Genomic DNA, 14,938 nt, shown 5'->3' on the forward strand with positions numbered 1-14,938 from the left:
GAAGACCTCCTTCAGGAAGTAATGTTTGGGCTGAGTCGATTGATGTGAAGGTGCCAGCCCCATGAAGAACATTCTGGGCAGAGAACAGCTGGGGAAAGGCCCGTGGTCAGAGCGTACGTGGAATGTGGAGTGTTGGTAGTGTGGACATGCAGAGGCCGGCCCAGGTCACAGCGGGCCTTGAAGGCCAGAATAGGAATTTTATTCCTATTCACAGAGTGCTGTGAAAACCATATGAGAGCTTAACAGTGGGGTAACGTCGTCTGATATGTGATAACCCAGATTACCCAGGCTGCTGAACGGAGAGCGGATCGTTGGGAATGGGCGGACGTGTGTGGCCCAGCTGGGAAGGATGCAGAGGTTATGGTGGCTTAGCTAAGGGAGATGGCACTGCTCATGCGAAGAGCAGGTAGATAACAGGCTCTGTTTTTGTTTGGGCGAGTAGCCGGGGGGAGGACTCTGTATAGAACACGTTCCCCCAAAAGATCCTCTGTCAAGGAAATGCACTTGGGAATGGTGGGAAGAGCATGGGTTTGGAGTCAGGCAGATCCCAGCCCAAATTTTAACTCCCCCACTTCCCATTTGTGAATGAGTACGCCTCGCCAAGCTCCAGTTTCCTTAGGTACGAAAGCAGGGCGTGAAGTTATGCTGTAGGTTTTGTTGAGACTCTTGAGACCAGTAATACAGAGGCCCTGTCTCCAGGGAGTAGTAGACGCTCAACAAATGGCACTAAGCTTCCCTGCTTAGAGAAGCTTAATCCTGAGTATTAAAATTATTAGGTGTAATGGTATTTGTAATAAATTAAAGATTTCCTTATAAGCACGTGAAACATCTGTAACTTGCAGGGTAATAGTACTTCCCAGTAGCAGCCCAACCTGCAAACTCACAGCGACCGCAGAACTGCGGAGACCTCAGCGTCTGCCGTCGGGCCTTGAACCTCAGACTTTCAGTCACCTGGGGAGTCTGGTAAAATGTCAGGCCTTGGCTAGGACATTAAACAAAGTCACTTCTGCTCTATGGGGGCAGAAAGGGGTGGGGGAGACTTGACCCTTGTTAAGCAGCTGCCGTGTGGCAGAACGTTCTCGCGTTTTACTGCATTGTCTCAGTCCGCACAAGAGCCTGCGGAGTAAGACTGCAGAGCTGAGGCAGCTCCATCCGTTCCCCAGCGAGTGTTTGCCCCCCGACTCCCGACCCCCCACCCCATGGGCAAAGCTGCTAGCTCCGGGCAGAGGGATAGAGAGAGGTGAGATTCCTGCTCTCGTGGAAGTCACGGTAGAACGACGTGACGATGGTTTTATGAAACAGCTCGTGGTATGCATATTGGTTAATTATGGTCGTGATGCTTTTCTGACTACGCTGCCTAAGTAGATTTCCACCTCACAAGCCCTTAACCATCTTTCGGTTCTCAGCGTAAACATCACTGAGGTTCTCCTTGGGTCCTGAGCCCAGGGCCTTCCGTACCGCCCTGGTCCTTCTGTGTGCTGTGTTCTTCCCCTTTCGGCGTGGTTGCCTGTGTAATCGTCAGCTTCCCTTCCAGACTCTGAGCGAAGTCTGTGTCTGTCTTACACAGCACACCCAGTACCCGGCGTGTAGGGGAGCACGGTCCTGCTCCGATAGTGAGGAAGCTAAGGAAGGCCAGGGCGGAGGCTGTAACAGTGAATGCAGGAGATGCTCCCAAGGTGATCCCGAGGTCTGGGGCGTGGCTGGTAGGGAGATGGGGGTGGTCATGGTCATCAAAAGAGAAACCAGGAAATGGATCCAAGCCTAAAGAGCAACTAGTCACCATCTTCCGTGAAATAATTTTTCTTCTACCACAGAGAAGTGTTTCACATTCTATTTTAACCACGCATTTAACATTTATTGAGAACTTACTATAGACCAGGCACTCTTCCAGGTGCTGGGAGTACAATCATCGAACATAATCATTGACTGTATGTTATCATGTGGGAGTTACGCAAAAAACAGACAAGTTTCTTTATATAGTAGCAAATGGTGATAAGTGCTACAGAGAAAAAATAAATTTGAATATGCCAGTCCTACTCAAAATCTTTGGGACCAGATATAGGTCAATATTTGAAGGTTAGAAAGGTATCATATGGTACATATACCATCTGTTAACATTCTCAGTGTTACAAGTAGCCTCATGTCAGCTTAGGTCAACTTTTGCCACCAGCTGAGTCTAGAAGATTAAGCTTTGCCATGCAATGAAATGCATTAGGTAAAAGCTTTATTTCAAAGTTGTTTTAGGTCATATTTAGATTTTCAGAGCTAACACATGGTGCTTACTCTCAGTTCCAGGCACTGTCCTAGGCACGTGTCACCCCCCCACACACACCCTCAGGTAATCCTTTCAAATCCACAGTGTAGCTGTTAATCATGGGGGAACCGAGGCACAGAGAGGTCAAACGCTCTCAAGCGCTGTGCTGTGCCGTCGGAGTGAGTACCTGGGTCGGGGAGGAAGGCTGCTCATGAACCAGGGTCCAGGGAAGGCCTCACCGACACAGTGACATTTAAGCTGAGACCTGGAAGAAGGGAGGGAGCCATGTGGATGGCCAGCTGGGGGGAAGCTTTCTGGGCGGAAGGGCAGAGAGGCAGAGGCAGGAACACGAGGTCCTAGCGTGCTCGCCGCGTTCGAGGGAGGGCAGAGCGGTAGCTGGCGGCCAGATTTTGCCTTTTACCTGCTTTAGAGGCAACATTACTGTTACCTGATGTCTCCTGGTTTTCCCGAAGCTTTTTTCGTCATAGGTGTACGGATGGCAGCTCTACGTCGATGTATTTGATCATTTGCATTTAAAATAATGACGCACCTTTTAAATGTTCCATGAGGCTTTCTGGAATAAGACACGGTTTTAATGTGGTTGGCTTTAGCTTATACTCAAATAGTGTGTTCCTCAACAGGGCACTATTGGCATTTTGGTCAAAATAATTTTTTGTAGTGCCGGAGCCCCATGCTTTATAGGAAATGTCATGACCTGTCCCTCACATATTAAAGGCCCTGTCATGGTGCCAGCCCCCAAGATGCCCCATGCATTTCTCAGTATCCCCTAGATTGTCTGTCCTGGTGGAGAATATTGTCACCTTTGAGAATTAATTCTTAACTTTGCGGATGACTGATAGATGAGTGCTACTGTCCTTTCATTTAATACATTTTCCTGCTTTAGAGCGATGAGGCAGGATTGTTGGGAAAAGCAGAGATTCTAGGCAAATGTAACAGTCCATCCACCAAGTGGCAGATATATTGTTTTAAGAACTAGATGTTAGCAAAAGATAAATACATCAAAAGCTACATAAATTTAACTTTTTTTTTGACACGTTCCTACTTTGATTTATTATTACCAATCCACGTTAATGTGCGTGTTTGGGAAGAATAACCCCTTCTTATTAAGTGCAACAAAATTAAAATAGATTCTCTAGGAAAAAAATATTACAGTGATAAATAAGATGGATGATAAACAATATGAATTCTGACTCTAAAATGATGAGACTTTTTTAATAATCCAGATCTGCACATCCAAAGAAGTGTTGCCTTTTTTAAACTTAGTACTTTTACCAAAAATAAAATAGACACTCTTCTGTTTGGGGCCTTGTGTTAGTTTTCTGTTGCAATGTGATAAGTTAGCACAAACTAAGCGGCTTAAAAGCAGAGGATCAGTGTTGCTTAGGGCTAGGGTCTCCTCTGAGGCTCAGGCTCTTCTAAGCTCACTGGTTTGCAGAATTCAATTGCTTGTGGCTGAAGGACTGAGGTTCCTACTTTCTTGGTGGCTATGAGTGGAGGGGCCATTCTGAGCTCTCAGGTGCCACCTCTGTGCCCTGTCACACTGTCCTCTCCATGGACAATTCACAGCATAGCTGTTTACCTCTTTGAAGCCAACAGAGAATTTCTCACCTCAGGAAGAACCAAGTCCCTTTTTTAAGGTCTCACCTGATAAGGTCAGGCCCACCCATGATTATTCCAAACCTTTTGATCAACTTAGTCATTTGATTGGTGGCCTAACCATGGGAATGAAATCCCATCATGTTGACAATTTTTGCTTACACTCAAAGGGGCGGGGGGTCACATGGGGTGTGTATACCAGGGCAGGGCTGGGAATTCTGCCTTCCACAGCCCTCGCTGGTGTTTACTACCCAGTCTGGTAAACACCCATCTTATTCTCCAACCTTGATTTGAAATAATTTCTTACTGTTTTCAAAATTGAATTTTAACTTCCATAGTTAGGCAAAATTACCTTTGAGTGTACTCAAAAGACTGAAGCTTAGGCTCCAAAGTCTATTTGAGAAGTAATGTTCTGTAATTATTTGGAGCCACAGAAGTCAGCTTTATTGGAATAAATTGCAACACGACTGATTGGAGAACACATTCCCTTGGGTATGTAGAGTTGTTAAAAATAAGTCGTATAAAAGACAAAGTAGACTCCCCAAAGATCTAATGTCCTAATTTAATGTCATTATTTTAAAAAAACAAAACAACCTATCACCTTAGAGGTGTACTTCACGTATTTCCTATATAGTGTGTACATACTGTATCTTATCACCTGTCACTTCCCGACCTGTCGTGAGCAGAGGGCGTGGCCTTCTTGGTCATGGGGACTTCCTTTTACCCAGTTGACATTTCACAAGTGTGAACACTGGCTACTGAAGATCAGGGATTGGAAGCTTATAAAAATGCTTATAAAAAATTAATATCGTTTTCATCTTCCATTTTATTTCTCCTTTTAAATACACATAAATCAGTTTTTCATTTCCTCTCTTTCATTATATTGTGATTGGGAATCTGACTGAAAACATTTTTCAGAGATCCCGGGTCATTTTTTAGTATATAGTGGCCACATCACCAAGCATTGTAAAATCTGCACTAAAACCACTTTTAACAATGTTTCTAGAGTAGAAGTTTTTGTTCTACACTAAGGGAAAATGAGTTTGTAATTCCTACAGTTTTTTTCTTACCAAAAGACTCATCCTAGCTATTGGTGATTATTTGTTTAATGTCTGTTTTCTTTCAGACCAACAGATGTAGTGTCTAGTACAGTGCATGGTCTACAATGACTCAGGAAATTTGAATGAATGAATGAATGATACCCCTCTTAATCTAACTACCATTTCATTTTCTCATCACTTCTCATGTTTTAAGTTTATATTTTTCTTTTTACGCTGATCCTTCAGATCCCTTTGAAACTTTTTCTGGCTCAGCAGACGTAACTCGTTGTTTTTTCCTTTGTGCCTTGTAGCACTTTTTTGCTTAGTCCTCTGCTGTCTTCCTTGTCAGTTCTTTACCGGTCCTGTTTCTTCGATATATTATGAGCTGCTTGAGCACAGGTGCCGGGTCTTACTCACCTTTGTATCTTCAGCATCTAACACTGTGCACAGCTTATGGTTAGTGACCAATACATGTTTGAATCAGAGCCCTTTACAACACAGTTTTTTTCAAATAAGTGATATATACACATACTAGGAAAAGGGTGGCTTCCCACCCCCGGCCCCCAGCCATGCTGGTCCTCGACCTCAAACTACTACCACCAGTGTCTTAGATTTAACGGCTTTAACCCCCTCAACATTTGCAAACCCAGGTACCTCAGATGGTGATACTATTCGATCAGCCAACGTACTATGGAAGACAGCACTGAAGTGGAGTCAAAAGGCCCATGTCCCCATTTGGGATTGCCACTGACTAGCCTTGCCACTTACATTTCAGAAAAAGTCATTTTTATAATCTGGGCTTTTATCTTCTTGAATGCTCTGAGGATAATGGTACAAAAAAAATATATGTGGAGATTACCTATTAAACTGCATGATGTATATTTTTTTTCTTATATATGATGTATTAAATACTAGTTAACCGCTTGATTTTGGTAGCTGCTAACAACCTCATGTTATCAAGTTCATATTATGTAAAGCCTCTTGGGATTGAAAAAAAGCAGCTTACAAAGCTTTTATCTTTTTTGTTTATATGTGACCTAAAGATTTGTCCATAGATATAGCCTTTTCTAAACTTACGTGGTTATTTAAAAATTGGTCAAGATTATTCTGTATAATCAAGATAAGTACATTTGGCCAGAGTGTATGTTCAAAGAAACTAAAAACTTATCTTGAACTTATTAGAATGTTTTGTGGGCTGGCAATTTCCTCTCTTGTCTGGTTGCTTTTATGGAAACCTATTTATAGTTTTTGATTCTGCCATGAAATCCTGTGTTTGATGGACAGCCTGTTGTTATGGAAATTACCGAGACATGATGACAAATACAGTGTTTAAATTTTACCAGAGGACTAACTAAGCAGGCAAGAAGATAAGCTGGAAGAAGCAGCCCTAGCTGAGAGGATAGTACCTAGGAGTAATTGGCAAACCCAGTGAGGACAATTATGAAAGCTGTGCATTGTGGGTGGGCAGAGAGCAATCGCTGTTACAGTTGCCTAGCAACCGACAGGCATTTCGGGATAGTAGGGATGAGCAGAAATGTTGGTGCTGCCACTTTGGGGAAAAATGAGACGAGTGCTTGACTACAAAACCACTGTGCCTTTTTGAGGAAACAAAAAACGTTCTGCCCTCCTCTGCTTTTCAACAGAGCCGCGCAGTACTTCTCTGATGTCTGTTACTTTGATTCTGAAACAAATGGTCCCTTTGCCCCCTTTGTCTGAGTTTTTGGTCCAAAATCAAATTGGACCACACACACACAAAAAAATGTTTCTACATGTCTTTGGGTAGACTCAGTTGCCTGGTGTTGCAGCTCCAAGATACTGGGGTTAGTGTACTTTGTTACAAATAATGGTTATCGGTACTGCAGTCTGCAGATGACCTCCTTTCTACGTTAGAGATGATTCAAGGTCATATCACCACCCTTGCTTTCTCTCATTCTGCTACAAGTTGACCAAAGACAGAGCATGCTCCTTTTTAGGCTCAAGGGGACAGATCTCATGGAACATTATCCCTAATGGGGAAAGGCTTGAGACCCCTTGATCTTGAGCCTCAAGACTCAAGACCCTTTGTGCACTGGCATCGCTAATCACCAGGTGGCCTAAGATGAGGTGGTGCTATTTGGGAGTCCTTCACCAGGAACTGGCCTCCAAAGAAACCCTCTCACAAGTAATAGCAAATATGTGTACGGTGCTTACTATGTGCTGACTAATTCCTAGTTCGCTTAGAGACACTTGCCTTTTGTCTGCTTTACATATGTTTCCTTTGTACAAAGGACTATCCTGGTTTAAAAAAAAAAAAAAAAAAAAACGTTGTAATAGGTAATCTCCCAGGCCCCATTCTAAGAACTTGTCATAGTTTTGTCATTGAAAACTTTTCAAGTTTCTATATTGCCTTTCCACCATAGAAGACAAACCAAAATAGTGAAACCTATCAGTTGAAATTGAAATAGTGAGCAGTTTTCAGTTATCACATCGGTTACTATTAAACACATACTGAAATTCTCGACAGGGTGTTCTGGGTACCAGTTTTGATGTGAAATTTGCAAAGCAACTTTGATCCTGCTTGCCAGTATTTTTTGTCATTTTGGATTTGGGATGCTGATGTGATGGCTTCTAAGTCCATGCGATTCCATTTGTGGGATCAAGTGTAGATGGATCCTTTTAAAGATGAGGTTGACAGCGAGGCTGGACTGTGCCCCAGAATAAAAGCTAGACTTCCCAATTCAGTGCAGCTTGGATAGAGTTTGCTTGGGGGTCATAAAGTGCCTGTGACCAGGGAACAAAGTCAGTGTGCAAATTGATTTCTTAAAATTTATTCGGTGATTCATCAGAATTGTTACTTCTAAAAGCCCACAGTCAAGTAAGTACCTGACGACCTATCGTGTTCTGCTCTCTTCCATCTGTGGGAAAATGTGTATCATAATCATTTTCATTTTTCTTTTCCTGCTGGCATTTCTTTGTTGACACACTGTATCTATAAGACTTGATACCAATCCCTAAAACACAGCTGACATGTTGCGTCCCCTTTGGTACTTAATCTCACGTGATTGTTGGACATCTGCAGATTTGGCTTAATTTTAACTCTGCTGTTAAATTCCTGGCACTTTATCACTCATATCTATATTAAAAAGTTAAGAGGACGTATATCTGTATCAAGGGGACCAAAATCCTCTTAACTTCCTTTATAAAATAAAATAGAAGCTCACTGTATTTCTGCTGTGGGGACTTGTACAAGGGTTATGCAACCAGCAAAGCAATCTGATGAATAATATTTAGGCCCATCTACCACCAACACTTTCTAGGATTAGGAGCCTAGGTGGACCTGCCTTCTGGAGAATTCTGTTGCTCGGTGAGTCACATCAGAGAGGACCAGAGTCAACCTCCCATAAATTTAACGAAGTATTGGCAATGGTAATAGCTAACATCTATTAGGCATCATTTACGCTCCATGGACTTTACATATCTTATATTGTCTGCACATCATCTTTGTGAGGCAAGTATGTGACCGTATTGAGAATCTGCGACGTTAGCACCAATTGTGATCGAAAAGCATGTGAGCTCGGTTTCCACTCTTACCCACTGCCCTACTGTGCCTTTCATGCTCCATTGTCAACAGTTAGATGTTTTCTCTAGATTTTCCGATTTTAAACTTTTTACTTCCCTAACCAATAGTTTTGATAAGTAATGAACCAATAGTTTTGATAAGTTGTATCTTCTAAGCCTTTGCATATTAGTCTCTTTTCTTGGATTAATTAGATGTTTGTTGCCTACATAACATCTGCAGGATTCACTTGGGAGACATCTGTGGGCTGGAATAGCCATAGACAACTTCTTGAAAGAGATACGGGGTTTATGGAGGAGGAAAGGGCTCAGATATCCACAGGAGTGGGTAGGGTGGAAGGCATTGTGGACGAGGAAATGACGTTTGCAAAAGGCATGGAGGTAGTCAGTAAATGAATTCATTTAACAGTAGAGGAGCCGGGAAAGGCATCATGGGAAATAAGATTACAAAGCATTAATTTGCAGTCAGATCGTGGAGGGTCCCGAATGCCAGGCTGTGCATTTATTTTGTGTACGCTTAAGCAGGAAGGACGCATTGATACCGAGAGCTGCTGGAGGAAGATGTAGAGAGGGCAGTCCTTTGGGTCTAGAGTCTAGGGCGAAAAGGACTGACCTAGGGAGACCTTATTGGAAATAGAAACAATGTTACAAGGGTAAAATAGCTTGGTGTCTAGTTGTACAAAGTTGCCTATGGAGCAGACGAGTCCAAGGTGCCTCAGATTTCTGAGCCCGACTGAATGAGACTGTGGACAGAGGGAATTAAATGGGGAGCTGGCTTGCAGAGGGGATGTTCACTTCTTGGAGTTTCGAGTTTGAGGTGACAGTGTGACATCCCGGTAGAGACATCCAGCTCGTGGTTGGAGATGCCCATTTGGAAATTTGATGAGAGAAGTCTGGGATCCATCCTCGTCAAAGTGATGGTTATTCTTGGCGCATGGAAAAGGAAGAAGAGACAGTAGAATTGAGCCAAGAGCAGAGCGTAAATTTAGAAGATACGGGGTGGGAAGGGCAGCACGTGAGAGAGAACTGAATAGTCAGGTGGAGAGAAAGCCAGGGAAGATGCAAAGCAGGCACGGCCGGGCCGCGGGAGGCCCGGAGCAGGACCGCGCGGCCTCGGCACTGCTGGCATCCTGGGCCACATCGTTCTTCTGTATGGGGACTGTCCTGTGCTTCGTGGGATGCTCAACAGCATCCCGGCCTCCACCCGCTGGATACCAGTAGCATTCCACCCTCCAGCTGTGACAATGAAAAATGTCCCCAGACATTGTGAAATGTCCCCGAGGGGCAAAATCATCCCCAGTCGAGAGCCACTGGTCTAGAAGAATAAGGTGGTAGTCTAAACAGGAAAGATGTTTCAGAGGGAAACTTAGCAGAATCCATCAAAATTAAAGATTCTATTTTTATGCATACCTGTATACAACTTGAATCTTTCACAGTGAGACTCTCTTTCCAAATTACTTGTGAAATTTTTTTTCCGGTGCATAAAAAGAAACAGAGCCCAAGGGCAACACAAGAAAACCTACAGCAAATGCAAAATGGAAGGTGACTTAACAGTGTCACTGTGTGTGTGACAGGCACACCGCTGTGGAGTTTTAGGGCAGGGGCGACAGCAGCGTTCGCTAGAGGTCATCATGTTCCTCCTCGTCACCCCAGCTGCCCAGTCTCCATCTTCTCCTGCATCCATTGTCAACGTGGTGCTTATTGCCTCTGTGAAAGTGTCTTTCCCCAGCCCCCACCCCGGTCCTCCGTGGCTAAAAGCTGAGTCTGTTAGTCATCTCTGAACTCTTTGTGCAGCTGCTGCTTAGATTAAGTACCAATGATGAAAAGGCATGTCTTATCACTGACACATGTTCCCATAACAGCTGTCATCCTTGGGGATGCTTACGCCTTCTAAAAATCTTAAAAGTAAGCTCAACGGCGCTAACAGGTGCTCTGGCCAGAGTGGGAGGTGGCAGACGATGCTCCTGCTGCCACCACAGTTTAGCCTCTCAGAGATGCATGTACCAGGGTTTGGCCCAGAGAGCACCCTCCTCGCACCCCTCTCCTTTCTTACGTAGCTGTTTCCACCGCACGTGATCATGAACTTTCAGACAGACACTCCTAGCGGTGAGTTACAGTAAAAGTTGCGGGACTCTCATTGATGCACGTAGCAGGGTTTGGCCCAGAGAGCACCCCCTTTCTTACGTAGCTGTTTCCACCACACGTGATCATGAACTTTCAGACAAACACTCCTAGCGGTGAGTTACAGTAAAAGTTGCGGATTTTACCTTTGTGATTGGCGTGGGGAGGGTGGGGTGGCGATCTAGTGAGATGTGAGTGCGGACGTCTCTAGCCAGAGACTGGAGTCTGGAAGCCGTGTTTGGCCTCATCGGCTAAAACCCCTCATTCTAGAGACAAGAAACTCGGGCCTGGGGAGAAGAATGCCTTAGGGTGTCGCAGTTAGTGGGGAAGCCGGGACAAAACCTCTCTCCTGATCTGGGGTTCAGGGGTCTTTTCTCAACATTGGCCCACCTCCCTTCTCCATGAACCTTAGATGGCATCATTCCTTCCCTTTAGAAACTTCTCGTTGCACAGTATTAGTTTAAATTTACTCCTAAAGGTTTCGACTTTGGAACAAAATTTCCATGTCGCGGACTGAGATCAGGTGTCTAGTTAGCAGCCACACTGCACAAGCTGTGACAGCATCTCCCACCAGTCGAGTTCCTCATTAAGGGGCCTATAAACTGCCCGACTGAATAACTCACCATCAGTCAGCTTAGCCGGGGGCTCAGAACAAAAGCACCCACCCTGTGGCGGCTCTGCAGTGTGTCATTTTGCCTCAGCTGAAGCCCGTTTTCCAGAATCTCCTTTCTTGTACGTTTCAGTGAGGACGGGCCCCAAAGGAGAATCTCATGGAGATTTGGAGGGCAGATGTGGAGCAGCAGCCATTTCTATAACCCACACGTTGTCACTTTGTGCTGGCTCATCTTGTTGGCGTGAGCCAGCAGCTGGACCTGCAGCTGCCACACCCTCCCCTGGGTCCTGCTTCAGCTTCTCTAACCCCTGTGCCTCGCCAGGGGTCTGTGTTTAGCTCTGTGGCAAAGGGCCCAGCTTCTGCAGGACACCTACGCCCCTAATGCCAGAGGCAACATGAACTGACATGGTTTTAGTCTGATCTTGTGGCTTCAGCTCATTGTTCGTGGTTCTGGCTTGTTGCTCTCCTCTGTTTTATTTCCATCCTTCCCGGGCTTCTGCCAGCCCTGCAGACTTTAAGTTCCAGCATCAGGGCAAAGACGGCAGCGTTGACCAGCTCCCACAGTACATGATGTCAAATTCCCATGAATATTTATCTTTGTATACACATGCACATGCATGTGTGCATGCGCACGCAGACATATGCGTACCCCTCCAGTGGTTCTCTTGCTCTGGTTGAACCGTGACTGCCACGTACCTTCGTTCCCCCAGAAGCCACTGTTTTATTCACCATAACTTTATTAGCGGCCCGAGCAGAGTTTCTGGTGGACAGCACAACTTGGGGCACCCAGAATCCTCCCCTCTGGAATTTTCCAGCTTACAGAATCATCCCATACCCTAAAGAACGCAAAGTAAATTAATAACCCCAACCAAACCCCAGCCTTCTTTGGTGATGAGGTGTCATTCGACACCCAGCAACAGCGACAAAATAAACCGCAGCACAGGGCGTGGGGAGCAGCTCGGTCCCCAGGAGATGGGGAAATGGAGGGGTGTGGGCAGAGGGAGTGGAATGGCGGATCGGGGCTTGAAGACTGGCAGTGGCCACGGCTAGAATCCAGGACAAGTAGTGGACATAGGTCCTGAATGGAGGAGACAAGATGCTAGAAATCCTTTGGAGTTTAGGGAGCAAAAGAGCTTGTAAGCAGCTCTGTGGTGTCACTTTGCCTCACAAAAGACAAGTGTCCTTCTGCTGGACACTCGTAGATGCCTATTCACACCTATGCACACCACCCGCACAGAGCAGGTGGGGTAAGTTTGGAAATATTTACCCCATGTCCTGGCAACCACTCACTCAACGTGTATTCAGAGCATAAAAAAGGATTAAAGGTGCTCTATCAAGGCGTATTGATTTAGCACCTAGACAGCCTGCAAGTGACTTTTACTCTCCCATTATTCGGGATAAGTTTAAGGTTCTAGATGCTTAGACTTCTGTTAGAAGCTAACTACGAAGGAGGGATCGGAGGAAACTGTCTGAAGAGGTGTCCCCAGGGGCTCCATTGATCTTTATTTTGGAATTAGCCCTCAGGTCTTCGAAATATGGAGGGAATGAGAGCCATCCTTCCGGCACGTTCCTCTGGCCTGTGGGGGTACGAGGCAGACGAGTCGAGGTGGTTATGAGGAAGGCGATAGTCTAGGATATGGGGGAAATGTTTGTAGGAGGACTGCTTCCACCACCTCACGCTCACTGGTCGGTTTTGCAGTTAGACTGCTGTCTGTGCCCGAGAAGTCATCTGACTTTACTAACGAGAGACCTCAAAGCAAGCTATCATCTTCGACTTTAAAGAAACCAGTCCTAGCGTCTTGCCACTTGATTGCCAACTTCCACTTCGTCGGCATTTTATGTCTTTGCGACACATCACAGACGTGGGTGTTCACGATTGTGTGGCCTTAGGGCATCAGAGGCTCCCTGTCCTCAGTATGGGGGGCTCTGTAAACACAGTTGTCGTTGTTTTAAGTTAGCTTAATTGCTTGAAGAGCTTCCTTAACTCTGATTTGTGTCATCCTTCGTGTCTGTTCCTGTAGAACCCGGAACAGAGATCACTCTTTTCGCCTTCCGTGGTACTGTTTCTCTTTGACTCTCCAATTCCCATGACGACGACAGTTCCTGCGCTTAGTTGAGAAGAAAACAAAACGAATGAATCTTGAAATATTCGGTGGTTCACGAAGTCAGGCTTGCCGGGTCTGAAGAGCTGGGGTTTTACTCCACATTCTAAAAATGAAATAGACCTTGGGTGAGCCCGACAGGAAGAAATGCTGACAGTCGGTGTATGTTAATTAGTCGGTGCATGAGCATCCTCAGCCAGATTTGCTGCTGGCGAGAAAGTCTCCGAAGGCACTTGCCTCCGAGCTCAGTCGCGGTTAATCCTGATAGCATCTCGGTGTCTCTTATCCGGTCGGTTCTGACTCTCCTTCCTCTCATCACATTTTGTGACTTTAGCTGTATCTACAACTCTTTCAAAGCATGATTCTAAGAGCACTGTTTCTTTCCAGATACAAATCCCAATCTAGTGCCCTCAGAGCTTTGCTTTATATTGAAAACAGAAATTAGCGCACCTACCCTAAAACGAAGGGCAAATAAACGGAATGCGAAGCTTAAGATACTGCAGTATAAGATCATACCGACATAGCTTTTTGCTCAAATGCTGCTTTTATATACAACAAAACCAAACATCGTTAGCTACACCAGGGTCATAAAAAGAGAACAAGAAAAAAAAAAATCTTTCTAAGGAAGGATAATTACTTTAATTACGTTTTCAGGCGAAAACGCAGATGAGGGTGAAGCTATCCCAAATTAGCAATTAGTTAAATCTCGAGGAGCACAGCACAGCAGGCTTTAAATTCCATTTCCCAAAATGCACAACTGTGCCAGAAACCGCGGGAACGCGATTGCTGCTGTCTGTGCTTCTGACCGATGCTCTCGCAGCTGTGAACGTCTGACCCACGCTGAACTGCCTCACTGAGCCGGCTCCTCCTGTGTCCTTGTCCCTGCAGCGCGAATCTGTCCAAGGCCGCCTGGGGAGCACTAGAGAAAAACGGCACCCAGCTGATGATCCGCTCCTACGAGCTCGGCGTCCTTTTCCTCCCTTCGGCGTTTGTAAGTTCACACCAGAAACCGCCCGACCACTGGCACATGAAAGGATTCGGGCTTTTATGTTTCCTTCCTGTCTCGGGCTGACGTGCCCGAGGTTAGGAGGTCACAGAGCCAGCGTTCGACCCCAGGGCCCGGCTCCCAGCCTCTGGCCTGCACCGACAAACCTGTCCAACGCTCACTGTTCTGCGGGCAGGATCGCTGCTCCCCAGGCGTGTACCTGGTTGGAGATCGAAGATACTGCTTTGGGTAAAGTTAATAACAATATGTAAATTAATATTGTGAAACGTGACATGAAAACTTATTACGAGGTGGTTAAGTGACGCGTCACCAAAGGAGTGACTCAGCCGGTGCAGACGTTTTAGGTTGGGGTGATTGACCGGAGAGTGCCTTTGGTACCAGGGCAGCCACTGGCGGTAGGAGTTGAAAGATGCTCAGGATTTAGAGCAAGTGCAGAGGGATAGGCATCCCATCTGGGGGGAATGGCATCAGCACAGGTGGGGAGACAGGGAAGGAAGGTCACGACATCTGCTAGAGATGGACACATGCCATCAGACACACTGGTAGCCCCCTGGAAAGACACCACGTTGGAAGCCATGTCCCTCAAGCACAGCCAGCTTGTGTCCGGCTTTGGCTTGTTTCCGTGTAGGG

General features: G+C 45.6%; 1 protein-coding gene across 8 annotated transcripts in view; it reads left to right on the forward strand.

The window, feature by feature from the left end:
* Nucleotides 1-14,938, forward strand: part of TDP1 (tyrosyl-DNA phosphodiesterase 1) — a 74,458-nt gene that overhangs the window by 31,753 nt on the left and 27,767 nt on the right. For all 8 annotated transcript variants that reach the window (XR_001518114.2, XR_001518119.2, XR_001518117.2 and 5 more), the window contains exon 14: nt 14,191-14,293. Coding sequence is in view for 3 of the 8 variants with exons in the window: in XM_006925522.3 (XP_006925584.1) it covers nt 14,191-14,293 (103 nt within the window). In the remaining 5 variants the exon portion in view is untranslated. The remainder of the gene's footprint in view (nt 1-14,190; nt 14,294-14,938) is intronic.

This window comes from Pteropus alecto, unplaced genomic scaffold, assembly GCF_000325575.1.
Source record: "Pteropus alecto unplaced genomic scaffold, ASM32557v1 scaffold8, whole genome shotgun sequence".
Classification (NCBI taxonomy): Eukaryota; Metazoa; Chordata; class Mammalia; order Chiroptera; family Pteropodidae; genus Pteropus; species Pteropus alecto.